The 21,146-nt window shown below is 35.1% G+C and overlaps 5 protein-coding genes across 10 annotated transcripts in view; 1 reads left to right on the plus strand and 4 right to left on the minus strand.

Moving 5' to 3' along the window:
* On the minus strand, positions 1-729 carry LOC126056122 (uncharacterized). Its single transcript, XM_049847796.2, has one exon. The coding sequence runs from the start codon at positions 658-660 to the stop codon at positions 1-3; it is 660 nt and encodes a 219-aa protein (XP_049703753.2). The 5' UTR covers positions 661-729.
* Positions 730-2,176: 1,447 nt separating this feature from the next.
* LOC110372646 (uncharacterized) lies at positions 2,177-3,732 on the minus strand. Its single transcript, XM_021329520.3, has one exon. The coding sequence runs from the start codon at positions 3,428-3,430 to the stop codon at positions 2,177-2,179; it is 1,254 nt and encodes a 417-aa protein (XP_021185195.3). The 5' UTR covers positions 3,431-3,732.
* Positions 3,733-4,323: 591 nt separating this feature from the next.
* LOC135117155 (uncharacterized) lies at positions 4,324-5,585 on the minus strand. The gene has a single exon (XM_064035633.1). It carries the CDS (start codon positions 5,539-5,541, stop codon positions 4,324-4,326), a length of 1,218 nt encoding a protein of 405 aa, XP_063891703.1. The 5' UTR covers positions 5,542-5,585.
* A 748-nt stretch (positions 5,586-6,333) lies between these two features.
* On the minus strand, positions 6,334-7,716 carry LOC110372649 (uncharacterized). Its single transcript, XM_049847450.2, has one exon. It carries the CDS (start codon positions 7,687-7,689, stop codon positions 6,346-6,348), a length of 1,344 nt encoding a protein of 447 aa, XP_049703407.2. The 5' UTR covers positions 7,690-7,716; the 3' UTR covers positions 6,334-6,345.
* Positions 7,717-10,312: 2,596 nt separating this feature from the next.
* Positions 10,313-21,146, plus strand: part of LOC110373258 (monocarboxylate transporter 3) — a 44,103-nt gene continuing 33,269 nt past the window's right edge. For 3 of the 6 annotated variants that reach the window (XM_064035374.1, XM_064035375.1, XM_064035380.1), the window contains exon 1: positions 10,313-10,464. In XM_064035374.1, coding sequence (XP_063891444.1) covers positions 10,378-10,464 — 87 coding nt within the window. In that variant the 5' untranslated portion in view covers positions 10,313-10,377. Of the gene's footprint in view, positions 10,465-12,076; positions 12,567-21,146 lie in introns of those variants that run through there. The other 3 variants (XM_064035376.1, XM_064035378.1, XM_064035377.1) reach the window with 2 other exon arrangements.

The following is a 21,146-nucleotide window of genomic DNA, read 5'->3' on the forward strand; positions in this document are numbered from 1 at the left end:
CTACATCAAGTTAAACATTTGAATGACGACAATCAAGTAGGTCGTTGCTACGCTTATAAACTTCAACATCAGCGATATGTCTACCGAAAACATATCGAATACATGGATGCGTAATGGCCATGCTTCTATAAGTTCCATGAAAGTTTTCGCTTGCTCCCTCATTGATTTAGGCAGATCATAATTCATGACAATCTTGTTCACTTGAATCTTTGTATCATTCCGTACCAGAAGCAATCGCTCACAAGTTATAGATATCACCACTACGTACAAAATCCAGAAGAAAAAGGAGCCTGTAATATTTATCAGCATTCCCAAGTCCTTCAATCCTATTCGGTAATAGTGTAAGCATGTCCACATATTAAGTATTATATATGTGAAAGTCGTCGCCAGGAATGCAAGTATGAGAAAATTGAATACTTCGTTGACCATGGTACAAATCTGTCCGATGACATTGTACATCTTCGCGATATCTCTAATTTTAGTGTTATCGTCAGACGGACGTCCAATGAAATGTAATTCTTCTTTCTCTTGTTCGTTCTTGGGCTTTACTATAAAAACTGTAGCAGTGTCCTGTTCTTGTTCATCGGCAAATACTTGCACATACTGATTAATGACTTTCAGCCTGCGCCTTAGCATATCATTATATTTACAAAAAGTCATAACTTCCACATTTTGTATAAATGAGAGAAGGAAATTCAAACTATATAATATCGTACTCGCGCCACTAAACCAGTCAGCAATGGTCCTAAGTCCTTGAGTGAAAACAACCAGGAATATGTATTTGTATGTTTCAAACCGCGACAGTTTATAAAAATTGCTTAATTTTCCGATTTCTAACTCAGTGTCGAGACATGCGAGGGAATCAATTATTCGAATATAATTTGAATTAACAAGGAATGTAGCTGTTACCGTACATGCGGCGTATTGGAGGAAATCAAGTGTTATAGAAAATTGGATAACAAGAGCGACGACGTCAAATTCATCATCACTTAGGGGGCTTAGCGAAATAAAGCAGAATACAAAAATTATAACATAAATTAAAATACAGAACACTGTTAACATTTTCATTATTCGGTTAGGTGGTAGTAATTCGTTGTTTACAAAAGAAAATCGAAATATGCCATTGATACATTCTATCACATTTATAAGGTGCATGGTATCCAGAATTTGTTTCTTACTTTCAGAAATCTGTTTTTCCTTTTCTTTTGCATAGTTAGTGTCTTCGTTAGTTGTATCCTCCATGGTAACAACGTGAAGCTTTTTAAAAAAGTTAAAATGTTTTTGGTGTTGTACACACGTATGTCTTTGAGCACTATTTATCGGGCTCTAATTTGTAAATTCCATTACTATAATGAAAGCATTTTATACGAAAATTATGTAGGTGGGTGGGAAGGACGACTTATTTATTTCTTGTCCCTAAGTTATTTATAAGATACTTTAGATAGGTATAATAAGTTTATAAATGATATCTTCCATCTACAAAAAAAACACCTTCTCACTCTAATAAATATAAGAAAATACCCATTCTGGAAATAATATGTCAATTGTCATACATTTAGGTATAATTAGGGTTTATATTTGCCCGTGACTTCGTCGTCGTCTATAGGGAACTAAGAATGAAAAAGGCTAATCTCTGTCTCCAACTATCTCCACACCAATTTTTATCTCAGCTATTGTCTCTAGAACCATAGACGGCTGTGAGGAAGAAAGGCATACATAAGAGATTTTTTTAATGAGAAATTCTATTTATTTCATTCATTCTTCCTTCCTAGTACCGGTTATAAATTACTAGCTTTATTACATATATTATTGTTATTGACATGCCTTATGAATTTGTAAGACTGCAGTTAGTTTAGTAAATAAATTCTTAACATCTATTCAGAAAGCAGCCAAACCAATTTTGTTTAATGATCAGAGAGGAGAGGATTGGAGAAACGTATAAGCATCCTTGATGCTTTATCAAAATAAAACATTTGAGTTGGGGCAGGTTTTTATTCAATTGATCCAAAATAAGACAGTGTATACATAATAAGACAAGGTAGGTAATAAAAGAATGTACAGTTCAAATCGTATGAAGGTACTGAAATGACTTTATTTGATAAATCATTCGAAAAATGTGCAGTGTGACAAGTGACTCCACATTACTCCACAATAACAAATTCATTGAAAAAAAAACTCAGAGGAAATGAGATATTTGAATGATAACAATTAAATAAGTCGTTGCAACGCTTATAAACTTCAACATCAACGTAATATCTATGGAGAACATATCGTATACGTAGATACGTAGCGGCCAGGCCTCCACCAGTTCCATGAACGCCTTAGCTTGCACTCTCATCGTCTTCGGCAGATCATAGTTCATTATTACCTTGTTCACCAGTGTTCTAGTCTCAGTACGAGCAACAAGCAATCTCTCGCAAGTAAACGACATAGCAGCTACATTGAAGATCATATTAAAACACCAAATCATAACGTTTATTAATTGCCTTATACGATAATCACGTTTGCGGTAGAAATTTAGAGACGTCCATATAGTTATGACAATGTAGGAAAATGTAGATACAAGAGTCAAGAATACTTGGAAGTTATAAACGTCTGTTATCATAGAACATATTTCGCCGATGTTATCGTAGGCTGTAGCCAAATCTCTTATTTTTGCATTCCTTATTGAAGGACGGCCGATGTAATTTAGTGTTGTGTCGGGTTTCGGTTTAGCTTTTCCTACCGTGAAAACCGTAACGCTCTTCTTATCTTGTTTTTGTATAAATTCTTTCAAATAATTATTGATGATCTTCACTCTGCATTTAAGCATATACACGGCTCCACAGAAAATAAAGATTTCGACTCTTTGAATAAAGTATAAAGGTAAAACGGTAATTCCCCAGGCGACGTCTTGTACACTACAGAAATTCATTGCAGTATTAACAATATGTGATATAATCAAGAATATGACCACTTTATTGAGACGAAAACTGATTTTCTTATAGAAATCTGCAAACTTCTCCACTTGCAGCATCGTGTCAACTTCTGCAAGTAAGGTAATCACACGAATACTCTTGGAGTTAAAAATAAAATTGTTGGCGATCACTGAAGAAACGTATTGAAAGAGCACTACAACAGAAGGAAGTTCTTCGATGGTGCTCATAAAGAAATGTAAATCATCGTCGTCAGGATCCATGAAGAGAAACCAGAAAAATACAATAGTGTAGATTAAAATGATTAAAGTTCCTAGCGCTTTCCTCTTCCAATTCGCTCGACGTAACTCTCCGTCAACGAGTTGGTATCTGTAGATGCCACAGCAGTATTCGAAGATTAATTCGGTTTTCATGCCGTTTATTATTTCAACCATATTCTTTTTTGGATTTTCGTCCGTCTTAACATCATCCTTAACAGTATTTGATTCATTATCTTGTTCCTTATCATCGTCCATCTTAATAGAATATAATTTTTGAGACGTCCGTTGGTTCTCAAGACTTCAAAAAATATTGTTACAGACTAGACAAATGTACAAGACAAAATTAAATTGCCATTACTTTAATGAAGTTGCCACTAGCACATTATTAATCATAAAGTAAGCAAGTTTGATGTCAATTGAGTTTATCGATCAAGGTACTACTGAATTGTTAATAAATTCACTATCAAAAACTTTTTAATTTTTTCATTTTCCTTTCTCTGGCATTTGGCATCTGCATATCAAGCTTACATACGATGCCTGATATAATCCAGATTCAATTTTAGAAATAAATATAAAATACAACACAAAATATGTATGCACTTTTTCTGTAATTCCAAGTTTTGTGTTAGTCAATGACGAAAGGTGTATGTATGAAATCCTATCTCTCAAAAGCTGCAAAACTATAGGAGCTAGGTAGGTTTGGCCACTTGGATGCATTGATTATCAGATTACGTAATGTACTGAACTATTGTATTGGGTAACTATGCTCATTTATTTTGCTGAGAATACCAGGTGATCCTAATTCAGGGAGGACTACGTTCAGCAGTGGACAGCAATTTGCTGATTTGATGATGAAGTACCTATGACTAAGACTAGGTACATATAGACAGGTAAGTGGCATTGGCAGTATGACGTAGGTTTACCTTTGAAAATTAAACTACATTTATAGTTGTTATTTTTATAATTGAAGACTTATGGGTACCAAACTAGCAATATAATTATTTGAAACTTTGAATTATTCTATCTACGGTTTTCAATATGGCCGTTTTAAATACAAAATTAACATATACATATATGCTTTCCAGAAACAAATGAAAGTAATGTAGAAGTACCTACCTAACCTCGCCATCTTAATTTAGATGTTATCTCTAAATTAAATGATATATTTGAATAAGGACAATTAAATAGGTTGTAGACACGCTAATAAACTTTAACAATAAGGTAATATCTATAGAGAATATATCATAGATGCAGATACGTAACGGCCAGGCTTCTATGAGTTCCATGAATGCTTTCGCTTGCACCCTCATAGTTTTCGGCAGACTATAGTCCATTACTATCATATTTACTGAAATTTTCGTTTTTCTGCGTTCTCGACGCAATGCTTCACAAGCCCATGCCATAGCCGTCAAATTGCAAATCGTACTCAAACACCAAATTGCTATGATGACGATGCCGGTAGCATTAAATTGTTGTGTCTGGTAGTACGACAGTGCCGTCCAGATAGTGACAACTACGTAACCAAACGCAGCCAGGAGAATCATGAAGAATTTAAAGTTGTGAAGTTCATTGATCATGCAGCATTGCTTCCCAATAATGTTGTACATCAACGCCAAGTTTCGTATCTGCACGTTGCTTTCTGAAGGATGTCCAATAAAATTAAACTTGTCCTTCATTCTTTTTTGCCTTTCAGTGATACTGAAAACTGTCGTATTTGCCCGTTCTTGTTCGAGGATAAATTTATTCAAACACCCATTAATGATGTCCAACCTTTGCGTTACCATAGACATTAGTCTAAAAAAGCCAACAATTTGTAGTTTTTGAACTAAATAGATGTGAGCTTCGAGAAATACTCTCGGGTAATCGTAGTCACTGAAAATGTCTAAAACAAAATTTAATAAATGATAAATAAGTAGAAATAATACGAGTATATTTGTTCGAGAACGTGATTTCGCGTAAAATCTATTTAAAGTTTCAAAATGCAGCAAACAGTCCAATTCTGCAAATGTTTTTATGATGTGTATATCTGATTTGGACTTGTCTGGGAAGGTCGCTTTGAGACACGAGACAACGTATTGGATGAGCACAAACCAGGCAGGCACCTGCTTCATAATGTACTCTCTACTCCATTTTGTTGTGCTCTCGACAAACTGATCACTATAGTGTTTAACAACATATAAATAACAGAATATGGACATGTAGATCACTGCAACAGTTTTCAATTTCCAATTGGGTGGCCGCAAGACTCCATTTACAAGATTGAATTTAAATATTCCATAGAGGTTTTCGAATATCGTTATAGGTTTTAAAGTATGCAGGATTTTAGCAGCTCTATTTCTTATTTCAGTTTTGTCTATAGGCTCCATGCTTTATGTATTATGTTTATTTGCTTCGGTTATATTTATTTATTGGTACCTACGTCTGTTTTTCCGAAACGATTGTAAGTACTGAATACTTATTTCCATTCCATGGAGAATGTTAATTATTGTAAGTGTTGTTAATACATACCACCCACAACATCGAACGCTTCAGTACTACTTTTACCATTAATTGCGTTTAAAATGGAGACACTATGTATTTTTATGGATATTTTTTCCAAATTTAGATGCTGTATGCAAACATACCTACATAGATCGTGACACCAAGGTTAGTAAAGAATATATCTTTTCTTAATATACTTTGTTTTGTGTACACGTTGATATGTCTGGCTGCATGAACTGTATAGAAAAGTGAAATTAAATGTTTGTTTAATAAAGTAATAAGGTGTCGGTTAGTCAGTCTTCATTAGTATGTCCTACTTACGAACGCGCTATCTTTATCGGTGAATTATAAATATTAATAGGATCATAAAGGACCTTCACAAGCAATGATTTTTATTTATGTCTTATAACGAAGGATGAAGCGTGCCTATGGTTAATGTAAGATTGTTAAGTCTTTGAATATTTTACGGTCGGGTTTATACGGTCTCCCAAAATACCATAAGCCGTGATGATCCTAGCGAGTTCTACATATAGGTTGGTAAATAAGGATACAGCGTTTTGGATATAAACAGACACCAATTCACAATGAATTCATTTATTAAAAGCATTTATTAAACATATTATAGTTTCCATAAACAAAAGTGGTGCTAAATATAAAGTTTTATGATTATCTTACAATAGTTGTTACACTCACACAAAATGTGATATTTGAATAATGACAATAAGGTAAGTTGTTGCAACACTTATGAACTTTAACATTAACGTGATGTCTACTGAAAACATATCGTAAATATAGATACGTAGCGGCCAGGCCTCCACGAGTTCCATGAACGCCTTAGCTTGCACTCTCATCGTCTTTGGCAGATCATAGTTCATTATAACCTTGTTCACTAGTACCCTAGTCTCGTTCCGTACCAGAATCAATCGCTCACAAGAAACTGACATGATACCAACAGTGTATATTGCACTGCAACACCAAACTGCAGTGTTGATCAATTCTCCTAAATTACTGCCAGGCTTGCGGTAGTAGTACAGAGATGTCCATATAGTAATAACTACATACGTAAACGTCGATACAAGAGTCATGAAAATCTGAAAATTAAACACTTTGTTGATCATGTGACAAATCTTCCCGATAATGTCGTACATTGTTGCTAAGTCACGTATTTTGGTGTTGCTTTCCGATGCTCGACCAATAAAATTAACTTCTCGTTTTTTCTCGACTTTGTTGTTTGTGACAGTGAAAATATTTGCGATGTTCTTCTCTTGTTCTTCCACAAACGCTCTTAAATAGTCGTTAACAATTGTTAGTCTTCTCTTTACCATATACATATATTTACAAAAAGTAAATGTTTCGAGTTTCTGTACGAAATACAGAGGTAAGACAATCATCCCCTTAATTGTAATGTCGTCTGCTGTTACAAAGTCTATAACACTGTTTATAAAATGGCTGACACTCAGAGCAAGTAATAGCACATACGTTTCAAAACGTGATTTTTTATAGAAATCGGACACAGATTCCGCTTGCAGCTTGGCGTCTATAACAGCGAGCTTAATAAAAATGCTTATGTTTACTGTGTTAACAAGAAAAGTAGCTATTATTGTAGAAGACATAATTTCAATAAGGACCACGATTGGGGGGAACTCGTCCATGATTTCCACAATTTTCATAGAACCTGAAAAAACAGCGGGAAAATTTAAAAATGCGAAGAACAATATCAGAAAGGCTCCAGTGTGCATAATGGCGTATGCTCTCATTATCCAATTGGGTGGTCGAAGCTGTCCTTTGATAAAATAGAATCTGTGTATTCCATAAAGGTATTCAACAAATAACATCGGTTTTATTGTGTTTATTATGGCTAACATTGTCCTTTTTTGGTCACACTTTTTGTTTTCAACTTTTGGGTTGGGTTCTACTTTTTTTACGTTCGCCATCGAGCTGGTGATTGGTGGTTGATACGATAGATGTACAAAACTCAATACGTCTTTGTTCCAATGTACCGGATAAGGAAGTGAATCCATCCACACTACCATAGCTTATTGTTTTTTCAAAGATATAACGTTCCATTACGATAATTAATTGTAACGATAAAATATTCATTGATTACCTACACCACTTCACTTAATACTATAATGAAATAAAGGGTTAAAATAAATAACTTTTTATTTTTTAGCTTTGCAAGGGCCATCTATAAAATTGCATTATTTTAATTAATTGTGGGACATATATCTTTATACCCGTAAGAACGTGAAAGTTATTGTAAACAACAATGACTTAGTAATGCAATACCTAGTTTATTTAGGTTTAGGTAGGTACTTCAAAAAGTTTTAATAAATCATTTCGATCATTGACCTATCTGTGTTCTTTTTACTTATTTTCTGATTTGTAAAGATTACCTAAGAATCAAAGGACACGCAAATTTTTGCAAACAAGTTGTTCTCCGCGGTAACACACCCGAAAAAAAGGTATAAAAGTATGTCATACCTTCTCGAACCATGGAGGTATATCTCGGTACCCATTGTAATCAGTTCAATAGTTTTAGCGTGAAAGCCCGAGAAAAGATACGGAATCTTCCGCATTTTTTTCAGTATTGAAGTAAGAAAGGTTTTCTTCTTCTTCTTCTTTAGTGAAATAGCGCCATCTGTACGACAAATATTTAACTATTATCAGGTAACTTAGAAGTTTTGGAATAGATGGCGCAGTACTTAAATTAAGTTATGCTACTCGCCGCTAGATGTCACCCGCGATGTGTAATATTCACCCGCGTAAACTTTCACTTATAATATAATACACAAGAGCTTCAAAATTATCGGGTATTTCCCGATAGGTTCGTCCGAAGTCGTCAAGTTTTCCAGGACGTTTAACCTGAAAAACTTGACTCCTTCATTTGTTTGCAGGGAACCTTGAGGGAAATGCCAGAGAATTTTGAAGCTCGTGTGGTATTCGGGGGATTATTTTTCCGTCCCAAATGTCGGCCACAACCTGTCAGTTTGACATAGCAACGACCAGAGAAAATATTCAAAAAATTATCAGTATAATACCATGTAGGTTGTACCACGTGACGTCGAATGGTGCAATTCTATTGGTCGATATTTGGGTCGGAAAAATAATCAAGAAAATTCTCTCTTTGCTGTTTCAGATACCATTTACAGGGCCATATCAAGTGCCAATTTTTCAATCGCCAGAGATAACTTTTATCTGTTATTATTTTGTTTATTCACTTTTATTATTGAAAAATCGGCTTTAAAAAAATAAAGACGGTGCTCTACATTCACTTCAGTTTTTATTTTATTAAGTTTCGTTACAAAAAAAAATGCAAATTATCTCTTAAATTGCACATACAAATTAACTTTTATAATGTTGTTTAAAAAAAATATATCACTTAGCATGATAATGAAGGGTCAAAGTCGTGGTGGCCTAGTGGGTAAAGGACCAACCCGTCAAGTATGAGGGCGCGGGTTCGATCCCAGGTCAGGCAAGTACCAATGCAACTTTTCTAAGTTTGTATGTACTTTCTAAGTATATCTTAGACACCATTGACTGTGTTTCGGATGGCACGTTAAACTGTAGGTCCCGGCTGTCATTGAACATCCTTGGCAGTCGTTACGGGTAGTCAGAAGCCAGTAAGTCTGACACCAGTCTAACCAAGGGGTATCGGGTTGCCCGGGTAACTGGGTTGAGGAGGTCAGATAGGCAGTCGCTTCTTGTAAAGCACTGGTACTCAGCTGAATCCGGTTAGACTGGAAGCCGACCCCAACATAGTTGGGAAAAAGGCTCGGAGGATGATGAGCATGATAATGAAGGGTACAATAATATTATGACCAAATATGTGTGGTTTCGGATTTATCTAAGTTGGTGGTATCTCGATGGTTTAGTAGGAATAGTATTTAGACGAGTATGATACATATATCATACATTACCTATCAGGGTAAATCAGTGAATATGCGTGAGCGAAAATATGCAAACTTTATGAAAACCCCGGTTATTGAGAATCCTCACTAAAGAATACTTGAATTAAAATTCAATGAATATTCTTCAGGTCATAGTCATTATTAGGTACTATTTTACCTAATTATCTGGATATTTTAACTGTTAAGTATATACCTAAGTGGTTAAGTTTGTAAGTTTGAACTGTCAGAGGTCCCAGCTGTATATTGCGGACCTGCGCTCGCTGTATCGACCGCGCCGACCTCTAGGCCTGGCTCTTGTCGATAAACACTAGGGACATAGCTATATCGAATACCGAAGAATATTTTTTATTGTTGTTTGACACGTATTTTGTTAAGGCACCATTTGGATGAAGTATCAGCATACAGTCTTTGATAGAATGCGTGCCTTATTGAAGCGAGGCTAAAGGTAAAGCATATTTTTTCAGCATTTTAATTTTATAGATTGGTGTTCAGTTCAGTCTCTAAGACCATGATTCCATGTTGGCTTAAAAAAATCGCCGTTATAAAAGGTTGATCGTCATCAATACCCATGTATGCTCAGAATGCGTAGGAACGAAAGCGTAATGTCTATGGTTAGGCATTCTATGAAACTAAAAAAAAACTATTAGGTAGACACGGACGATTTTTACTGTTTTTAATATCGATACCAAGGCCCAGCCTTACGTGTGAACACCGAGGAGCCGAGACGGCGCGGCAGTGGACGCGCGACAGACGCGCGGGCTGCTCAACGCGGCCCCGCTTCGGCCCACCACACGCCCAGCGACCGTCACCATGGGCCAAACTGCCGGCGCCGAATGCACGCCAGAAGACGAAGACTCGGAGCCACGCATTCGTGTCAATCCCACAGAAAAATCACTGGTAAGTTCCTTCAAACAACCAGGCCCTTCTCCCCTCACGATTAAAATTTAGGCCGCATTCACGCGTCAAGAAACTTTAGTACACTCTCAATCCTAATGAGGCTGTTATTTTGAAGACTTCTTTAATTGCAGTCATAAATGTACACGCTCGTATATTTGCATTTACGTAACACGTAGGTAATATTTAATTTAAGCCGTTCATTTGGGAACCGCTTGACGAATAAATATCAAAGTTTTGTTCGGGGATTAGTTGCACTTGCGTGTTTTGAAAGCATTTGGAGTGTTCTATAAAACAATTGTTGATTTGGTCTACACAAAGCGGTTCAGTAGGTCCTCATAAATCGATTTAATTTCTTTCTGCAGGTGTATATGTCTACAGACAGCCAAATCAATAGGTGTAAGGATAACGCGTGGACGGATTGCGCCACAATTTAGGCCCTCTTTATTTGTATTATGCGTAGCAATTGAAAATTAAAGAATATCACAATTACCTACTAATAATATTTTTTTTACATAAGTATTCGGGTTTGACTCGAAGCCATAAAATATTATTGATTTTTTTCTGACAGAATTTAGAATGATTTTTTTTGCTATTCTTTCCTAGAATTAGAAGTAGCCTGAAGTAGGTACAGGTACACGTACGTATCAGATGCCTTTTGTGACTAGAAAGTGCTTATAATTTGCCGCTTAACGAAACCATTCATATAGCTATCGAGACATTTTCATTTGATAAAGATTTCCATGAAGAAATAATAAAAAAAGTAACTTTTAATCTTTCGCTACTTTGTCTGGCGTATAGGAATGTCATGAAGTTGATCTGCGGACAAAAGGTCGTTGGGCCATTGGGACGAGTGACCCAATTCACACTCATCCAACGAATAACCTGAACAAAGAATCTGAAGCGACTATCCAATACTACCTAGGTATGTCAAACATGAATGTAGGAGCTTCGAGCCTTTTGTAAAAGAGGTTAAAAGACTTTACTACCTTTCTTTCTATGCAAAGCAACCCAATTGTTTCGTGTTGTTCATCCAGAAATAGCGCAAAGGCCGATTTTATGACTGCTGAATGGAAAGCTGCCGAAATTTGCCCTTCGTCATAAATTTAACGATTTATGAGGCCAATAGATTTGATGTGCCACTTACTTTATATCAGAAGGCAAAGCTTTTCCTACGACAAATTAGTTCCTTTAGGATTTAGAATGTCGAAATCCGTAGGTAGGTAACTGTTTTTAATTTTTTTAAATTGATATGTATGTCAAAGCTCAGTGGTACTTCTAGTTTTCGTGCTTCTTTTGCTTACTAACCAAACCAAAGATCTATCTATAAAACACAATTATAAGTAGAAGAAATAGCAAAACTTTCGCTAGGTTTGTAGCGCAACTGACACAAATCAGAGGATAGATGTATTTGTATGCATGTACCTAACAAAAAATTGTATTTATGTCAATATAATACGTTTTAAATATGTATGGTGTACAATAAATAAATAAGTATTTACACACTACTGCCCTATTAAGTTAATGGGTCCAAATATTGTAACGACATGTGGTCGAGCGTCGAAAACAATTTTCGCGCCGCACATACGCACTTCGCGCGTTTTTGTTTCTCGTTTAGCAGTTGTCGGCCTGACGGCAGAAAGAACGGTTCTAAACGTGCGTGTTCTGTGAAACGAAACGTCACAGACTCGTAAGCTTATCTGTCAAATAGAATTGTTAATTTTTTAATATCTTTATTTTTATAATGTTCTTGATATTCCAGTAAATAAGTTTACGTTAATAGTAATTTTTCGTTCACAATTTATATTAATTTGTGTTTATTATAATTTAAAAGCTGTTAAATATGGGATTGTGCTATTCGTATTTGTGCTGTCAAAATTAAACTTTTGTTATTGTAAAGTAAGGTGTTTTAGATTCATCTGTTTTCCCCTTGAACTTGGTGTAATTTCAAACCAGCCAGTGCCAGCTGGAAAGTGACTAAACGTTCTATTTTCCGTTGTTGTTGTGTGAAGAATTAAGAAAATATTTGAAGAAAGATGTCGAAGGTGTCCCTGAATAATATCCCATCGAATCCTCGTATCAATCGTTTGAGAACGTTTTCTAGGGTAAGTGTGTAATATAATTAATTTTAGAAATATCAGCAGTCGAAAACTGGCTGGTAATTTGGCTAATATTAGATTATATTTGAGGTTACGTATTGTAATGGTATGCTTTGTTGGGGGAGGCTTAGCTCTGGGCTGGGTCAGCTGAAATGTGGCACTTACAAGAGCGTCTGAATCTTTTTTTACTTCGAAAAATTGACAGCAAATTACAGAATTATTCCAATATTCTTATTTCAAACATCCATTGCAGAAAACATCTGTCAGTTTGATTAAAAATCTATTATTACCACTATTATCACTGTAAATGGGATAAATGTTCAAATTGTGTATTTCATTTTATGATTCTCATTTAGAAATAGTTTATATCACACTCATATACCTACTGTATGCATAGCCATGTACTATTTTCATTACATTACTTAATTAGTTCTGATAAACTAATTTTATGTACTTTATATATTATACAGTTAATTGTACCATTGTTTACTGTCATCATAATAACCATTATAAAGTATTCTAAATGCATTAACTATTATCTCTAATTACTTCTAATATTTTAGTAAGTACCGCTAATGAGATTATATGTGAGGTACTTAACCCGTCATTAAAATAATCCATTGACTAAAATAATATTTCCCAATCTCCCATTATTTCATATATTTCCAAACTACAAATCATGGTCAAACATATTTCTCTATTTACTAAAAGTCCATCATAACCAACACAAACAGAACTTACCATCAATTTATTTATATTTATAATTTATTAGAAATCATTAGTATTCCATTCTATAAAAATATGCAGAATAATTAAAATATATCAACATTAAAATCGGGTAATATTATTATTGCAAAAACAATTGAATAATATTTTGCTACTATTCCTGTCAATCACCATTATTCCGTGTCACACACAAATAAGGATGTGACATTACTACGTTCCACTTAGTTCTGGAAACATAATTCACGCAACACTTAATATCATGATCAGGGTTAATCATCATTACCGTACTCTCAAATGAAATTGCTAATAGTTCAGCTACTGCGGTACTGAATTGTAATTTTCATTTGAATATTGGAGTTGGTTCCGATGCACTCGTTCAGTTGATTTTCTATTGTGCATCACTAACATGGAAACAGTTCGAACTGTGGAAAGGGTAAAAATGTGTTTTTTTTTTACTGATATTTATTCTATTTTTCTAAAGTGGTCAGTGTGTTTAAATAATTAAGGAAATATATATGTACGGTACACACAAACTTGGTGAGGTATAAAACATATTTTTTATGGTTGTCTGAATAAAATATTCAATAGTTTTTACAATACACTTCATGTGTATTTAAATTTTGAAAATATATGAAGATAGCAAAGTATTTTTTTAAAATGCAATAATGGTACCTATGTATGCCATTCTTTTTAACATACTATTACATTGAAATCAATTTAACTTCCTAACATTTCATGAGTTATCACAACATGAGTAATAGGAGGTGGCTACATTTACGGAATTTCCAAGCATTTACCCAGTAACGGTTCAAATCGGTTAGATCCAGTCTTTGATAACTCATCCTGTTGATGTCCTCAAAACCATTACGCAGTCCATTATTTTGTTTTACGCGGTTTACTCGGTGACCGGTGTCGTAATAATCAGCTCGAGTGGCATGCGGGTGCCGGCAATTGGCACAAACTGTTATGCGGTCACCGTTTTATCAATGACTGAGTAATAGTCCGACGCTACTTACTGAAGTTGCCAATTTTCAGTATTAAATCTACTCAAGAATGTTCTTACACAAAACTGGTTTATTGTTGCGGAAGACGGCAAATAGCAGTCATATTCCTTGTGACTTTATGAAGAATAAGCACAAATAAATATTGCTTTGTAAATTGCTTTCAGTACTGGCATACCCACGCAAATGAAATTTTCTCCCGCATCGACGTTCGTAGCGCGCACAAATTCGAACAATTTGAATCGAAAATATTTTGCTGAATTCCAAATTCTGCCTAAATGGAGGTATTTACTCATATGTGGGTGGCTTGTGTTCGGCGAAGTTCGAAGTTTGTGCAAACATAACCCCTTGGGACAAAGCCGGACTTGGTTCCACGCGGGCTCTAATTTACTGTCTAGACAGGTCTTCGGTCCGTCCTTTTCTGCGATTCTAATTTGCTTTCTCAACGGAGTTCCTTTCTTTAGTATAATCTGAAAGTGGGTTTGTTAAGTAAAAGACTTAGTAGCAGCTTCGTTCCTTTAGTTAAAAGAGCGAGGGAAGGAATCAACAAAGTGAAGCTTCAGAAAGATGAAGATTATTTTCTCGTACCTAGTCTAAGTTTTCGCAATCATTGTGATGGTAGCATATTTCGCAAAAATATTTCTTATCGCAAACACAACGGCGGCTCAAGGGTCTTATCTTAATTATCAAGGATAATACAATACGCAAACGTTGATAAACTTGTTTGCGAGAAAGTACAATAACTTGTGTCATTCTCTCATTTTATAACACTCATTTTAATCGTTATTATTCTTTGAATGTTACCATGTTGCTAATGTTCGTTGGCTGATGTTTTCTGCGAAAAACGTTAAAAAATAAAAACCTGCTGCAATTACATAGGTAATGCTTGGTACTTACCCGAGATGAGCTACGATCGATTTGTCCGTTTCTGTCAGACGCTTATGAAAATAATGAAATACGATTATTGTTACATACCATACAAAACATCACATAAATAAACAGTAAAGTGACGCCATAGTTCTTACGAAATACATTTTAAAGGACAATGCCAGGGTGTGGGCTCAAAGTTTGCCCAGCAGTGGGAGTAGTTCCAGGGGGTTCCATAGTGCACTTTGAACACGTAATGCAAATATTTTTGAAATCGCTCCCTGGAGTCCCGAGGAAAACCGGTTCAAATATTCCACATGAACAGTCGCTTTACAAAGCTTGAGCCATGTGTCCAGTAGTGGGAGTGGTCAAAACAGGTTCTTGACTTCACTCTTAACACGAAATTAAAATATTTTTGAAATCGGTCCCAGGGGTCCCGAGGAAAACCGGTCCAAATGTTCTTCATAGTTAGTCACTTAACAAAGCCTGAGCCATTTGCCCAGTAGTGAAAGTGGTCGAAATAGGTTCTTTACTGCACTGTAAACGCGAAATCCAAATATTTTGGAAATCGGTCCCAGAGGTCCCGAGAAAAACCGGTTCTAATGTCAAACTCGAACAGTCACTTTATAAAGCTCAAGCCATTTGCCCAGTTGTGGGAATGGTTAGAATAGGTTCTTTACTTCACTGTTAATACGAAATCCAAATATTTTAGAAATCGGTCCCAGAGGTCCCGAGAAAAACCGGTTCTAATGTTCAACTTGAACAGTCACTTTATAAAGCCCAAGCCATTTGCCCAGTAGTGGGAATGGTTAGAATAGGTTCTTTACTTCACTGTTAATAAGAAATCCAAATATTTTAGAAATCGGTCCCAGAGGTCCCGAGAAAAACCGGTTTAAATGTTCCACGTGAACAGTCTGTTTACAAAGCCTGTGCCATTTGTCCAGTAGTGGGAGTGGTTGGAATAGGTTCTTTAATTCACTTTTAACAAGAAATCAAAATATTTTTGAAATCGGTCCCAGGGGTCCCGCTGACCGGTTCAAATGTTCTCCTTAGATAGTCACTTTACAAAGTCTTAGGCATTTACCCAGTAGTGGGAGTTATCAAAATAGGTTATTTACTTCACTCTTAATACGAAACCCAAATATTTTTGAAATTGGTCCCATGGCTCCCGCGAAATTAACCTGACAAGACTTTTCTTCCAATTAGGTCTCATACATACATTGTCAATCTCAACGCTCAGTATGTGGCGGTCTATCCAGTAGTGGAAAATGTTGGAATGGGTTATTTTTTTTACTTACTGTGATTTTAAAATAAATTCTAAAAGCATTGGATTCTAATAAGAACTGACCCTGATATCCCGAAAAAAAGGCAATTACCGCAGTACAAAATCTAGAAGATCAAGACTCCTGCGCTATGAGCTATCTACTAGAAAAATCTTATCAAGACGAATAAAATAAGCTCAAACACGAGGTAGTTAGTAGATACCGTTGAGGAGTTCCCTAGTCTCTCTGTCGCCTTCATCGTCAGGTCAGATCTTAACCTCCACTGTTTTATGGTGTCGGAGACATTTACCCAAATGACAAGGTTTTACTTGATATGTGCCTACAATTTTTGAGAGTTGCACCCGATTTTTTAGGGTTTCCATCATCAGACCCTGGCCCGGATGATAAAGGAACCATTTGGGAAGTAAGCCCTTTGGAAAATGAAATAATTGTTTAAATCGTTTGGTAATCGGCGGAGTTATGCTCGTACAAACGTAAAAAGAATATAAACGAATTGAGAACCTCCTCCAGTTTTGGAAGTTGGTTAAAAAAAAGTTGTCGTTTACAACCCCTCGTGTTTGTCAATTAATATAATTAATTTCAATTAAGGTAATAAAAGTGGAATATTAAGAGTTCGTAAGCATATTTTTCGTAATATTGAATAAGAGTCAAACCAGTTTTTCTCAGGACTCCTGGGATAGATTTCGAAATATTTCGGTCTGGGACCTATTATAAGCCTATGGAACATAATACACTAGGCAGTTACTGTGGGCAACTCTTGAGCCCAACTTCCATACAAAGAATAGCATTGTCCTTTCCCTCAAATAAAGCTGCAATACTAATTTACAAAGGTACCTTATAAGCATTGTTACGCCACTTTCTGCGTTAGACCCAGTTGTCAGAGGCAACATAATGTCTATCAAAAGAGTCTTACAATCAAACTAATGCCGTGTCTTTGACAATGACAATCCTCCACAAGGCTGTTGGAAAACCTTCGTGAGGACTATTATTCAAGGTTCCATTCATCGGCTGCAAAGTAAACTAAGCTCTATTATCAATGGCACAATGATAGCTATTCTTTCTAATACGTTGAATAAAGTTCACCCGGAGTCCACACAAGGATAACACGGCCACGAGTGGTATTAAATTATTAAAATGATAATAATCGATTGTAACGTGCGTGTTTCGTTTACATAATAAAGAAAATGTGCGTGTACCATTTACAATAAGAATAGAAAATGATTTAAGTGAATGTTAAAGAGAGTTTAGAGCCAGACAGACAAAGTTACGATAATGTAAGATAAATGTTCAGAAGAACTTATTTTGCCGTCTTAAAATAAAAAGTTATCTATTTTTAAACTGATACTAAGTTTAGATAGCGGTGAAATAAAAAGTGAAATTACGTGCCAGTTACATCAGTGCTCATTGTTCAAAAGGTCTTTAAAAGTTCAAAAGTAATTTTAAAAATAGAACCTAGAATTGAATTTCGAACAAAGAACATTCGATAATTTCTCAGGTGAAATATTGATTGAAGTTGTTTATGGAAATCCTTGAGTATATTGTGTACTAGAATAGTTTTTAATTAATCGCTTGAGTGCTCATTGATAGATTAACAAGCTCTCCTGAAGGAGCTCGTTTGATATGTTGCTATCTCAAAGTGTCTTTCTAACGATATACTTGTATTATATTTTTACCTGACTGCCAAGAAGGGTTATATTTTTTGCGTTGCGTACAGGTTTTTAAGGCAATTTTTATACAAAAGCTTGCTGTTATACAAATTGCTGTTCTCTGTTATTCAATATGTCATATCTCACGTGTTATTTTATTTCTTAGATATTTACCTCGTTATATTTTAAAGTGTAGTAGTAAAATCGATCAATCTTTGACATTATCAATATGATTTGGTAATTGATAAAGGAATAATGTTCGAAAAACTGTTCATGGGTAATTAATTATGATATCGCAATTGCAATAGCCTTAATTTGTGACGACGCTAATCGGGTTCGCTTTTTTGTCGTCATGGTGTTCAAATTCCATCTTGTATACGATCATCACTCGCTTGCCTATAACAATACATATGGCGCCAAAAAAGAAAATCGACGAAAATGAACATAATGTTTTCTTCTTCTTTATCTCTGTAATACCAAATGACAGATTGCTTGCACTTCAGACTGTGTATACCTGTTGCATTTTCACTTATACAAATAAGTTCCTAGGCGCTTATAACTGACATTCGTTGTTTGTGCCGTGGTATGTATTGCATTTGGTGCATAATGAAAATGAGTCTTGAACGTTTCCTGAAAAAATCTACGGGGATTCTTCGATAAAAGTCTCGAATTTTTTACGATGTCGTGGTAAAACCCTACATGATAATCGATGATGATAGTTATGATTTTGTTATAAATAGATAGGCAGTGTTACGAAATATGTTTCCCTTAAAACTAAATGATTGCAAATGTCGATAGCGTTTCTAATCAGTTAAAGGCGATTTTTACACATTTTGCAGACGGTTTAAAAGATTTAATTCCCCGATATGTAGTTAAGATAATATATGATTTAGCGTCATTAATTAAAGCTGTTTATCGATGTATTGTCGCTAAGCACGCAATTATAAAAATAGTATCAATTTACCGGCGGCTATTATCATATCAATTTCTTTTATATGGTTCCATTTGTAATAATTTAGTGATAAAATTGTGTAATTGTACTACATTTATGATCATGTTTTGTATCCATTTTATTTTTAAAGTAGTTTCTTCTGAGTAGAGACAAGAACATCTGTCATTTCACTACATAATTATAATTTCCTAAAAAGTTCTCAATTTTGTAAAACCTATTTAGTAATTGTCCCCAGTTAACCTTGGAAGTGTTGATAGGGAAACTGAATTGTTTATGAGTTGGTCACGTTTTTGTCCTAAGGATAAGAGCCATGGTATCACCAATACATGCGGGTTAATAGCAACAGATTGGTAGGTCAGCGTATGTAGCTATTGTTTAGTTCTACTTTAAAATTGGAACATAAAAAATGTAGCTGTCTTACATTTGAATTTAGAATTTAGTTATCTGTCATCCATGATTTCTTTTTTTTATTAACGTTCCCTCATTATTACCGGCCATGTACAGATGTAATGTCTCAATTGTTATATAGAAGTTCTATATAAAATGACTCCATCGTTGATATCATAAAAGGTAAATCATAGGACCAGACATGTTGTAAATGTAATTCAAATATTACATACTGTAGTTAATTTGGACTTCAGTTGATAAGTCACGTTTCAGTATTTTATTGTTAGGTATTTTGTTTGGTTAGTTATGTTTGGTATAATCTAAAACGCGTGCCACATGTGACCTGTGATCAACACCTCCTTATTTGTATTAAGTGAATATTTGCTATTGTTTTAGACACTTGTTTTGGACATACCTATTAAAGTGTAAATTGAATTTCATACCATATTTTCAGTAAAGGATATTTTAGCGAACATCAAGCACTCTATACGCTTCTTTTGTATCGAGAAATAAATCGAATAATAATCAGGATCCATGATTAATTTACTGAAGTTTCAAATAAATGTCTGTTCACTATTTGAACAACCTGTGACTTACCTTAGATTGAGTTGTGAAAACCGACGGGCACTGAGCCAGTGGAACCGCTTTGCAGCAGTTCAATTCGTTATAAATATCATGCATGCAATTTCGTGAGGAAACTTTTACTGCGATCTATTTACGTCTGCCTTAACTTCCCATTAATTGTCACTAAAACCGAAAATTTGAAATCCCAGAGGAAATTTGAAATACCATCCTAAAAGCACGCACAAGAAAGTCTTTGTTGGCAAAAACACACCAGTGATTCATGCATTTTTCCCAAGAAACTAATATTTCTTCATTTTGCGTCGCTGAGATCAAATTACGGATAAATTATAAACGCTCAAATAACCGCAATCATTGTCGAAGTAAAATAAAACATACGAACTACATAATTCACTCGGTAGAGTCCGTTAGTACGAGGCTTACCTCAACCACAAATTCACATGCACGTCTACGTTATTTACTTTGCATTCATAGGTGTTCAAGGTGCATTTAAATCTGTTGTGCACGTGTAACACGATGCATTTATTATTAATGACGGTTTAATTGTCCATATAGTAGTATGACAGCGCTATTGAATGGCTACGGTCAGATTATATTGCTCAAATGCGATTGTCACTCGTCTATAATGGCCACTGTTGGTAGCTCACCGGATCGCCCTCAAGATATCGACATAATTAGTGTAGTGTTTATCAAGGCGTGGGTTGATTAGGATATCGAATTATCTACAGTAAGGACTACAGCCTTATTTTATTTTTTATTTATTTATTTTTATTTAAAATACTTTTTGCACATTGTACAACGGCGGACTTAACGCCTTAGGCGTTCTCTGCCAGTCTACCTTTGGGTGGTGGTGAAATAGAAGTGGTAGGTGCAACACAATTTGAGCATCAGTGAAAGATAATAAAAATATATATTTATGCATATATAAACATAATATATATATATATATATATAACTATATAACTATATATATATATACACAACTGTATCCAGGAGTATGTAGGAGAAGATAGAAAGAAAAATGAACTACTGTAATGATTCCGCCAACTTGCCATGGATGTGATTTCGCAGTTTCATTTTAAAAGTGTGTCGACTATTTACCATCCTGACCTCCAGAGGTAGCTCATTCCAGAGAAGAATAG

The sequence above is a fragment of the Helicoverpa armigera genome, chromosome 7, assembly GCF_030705265.1.
Source record: "Helicoverpa armigera isolate CAAS_96S chromosome 7, ASM3070526v1, whole genome shotgun sequence".
NCBI classification, from domain to species: domain Eukaryota; kingdom Metazoa; phylum Arthropoda; class Insecta; order Lepidoptera; family Noctuidae; genus Helicoverpa; species Helicoverpa armigera.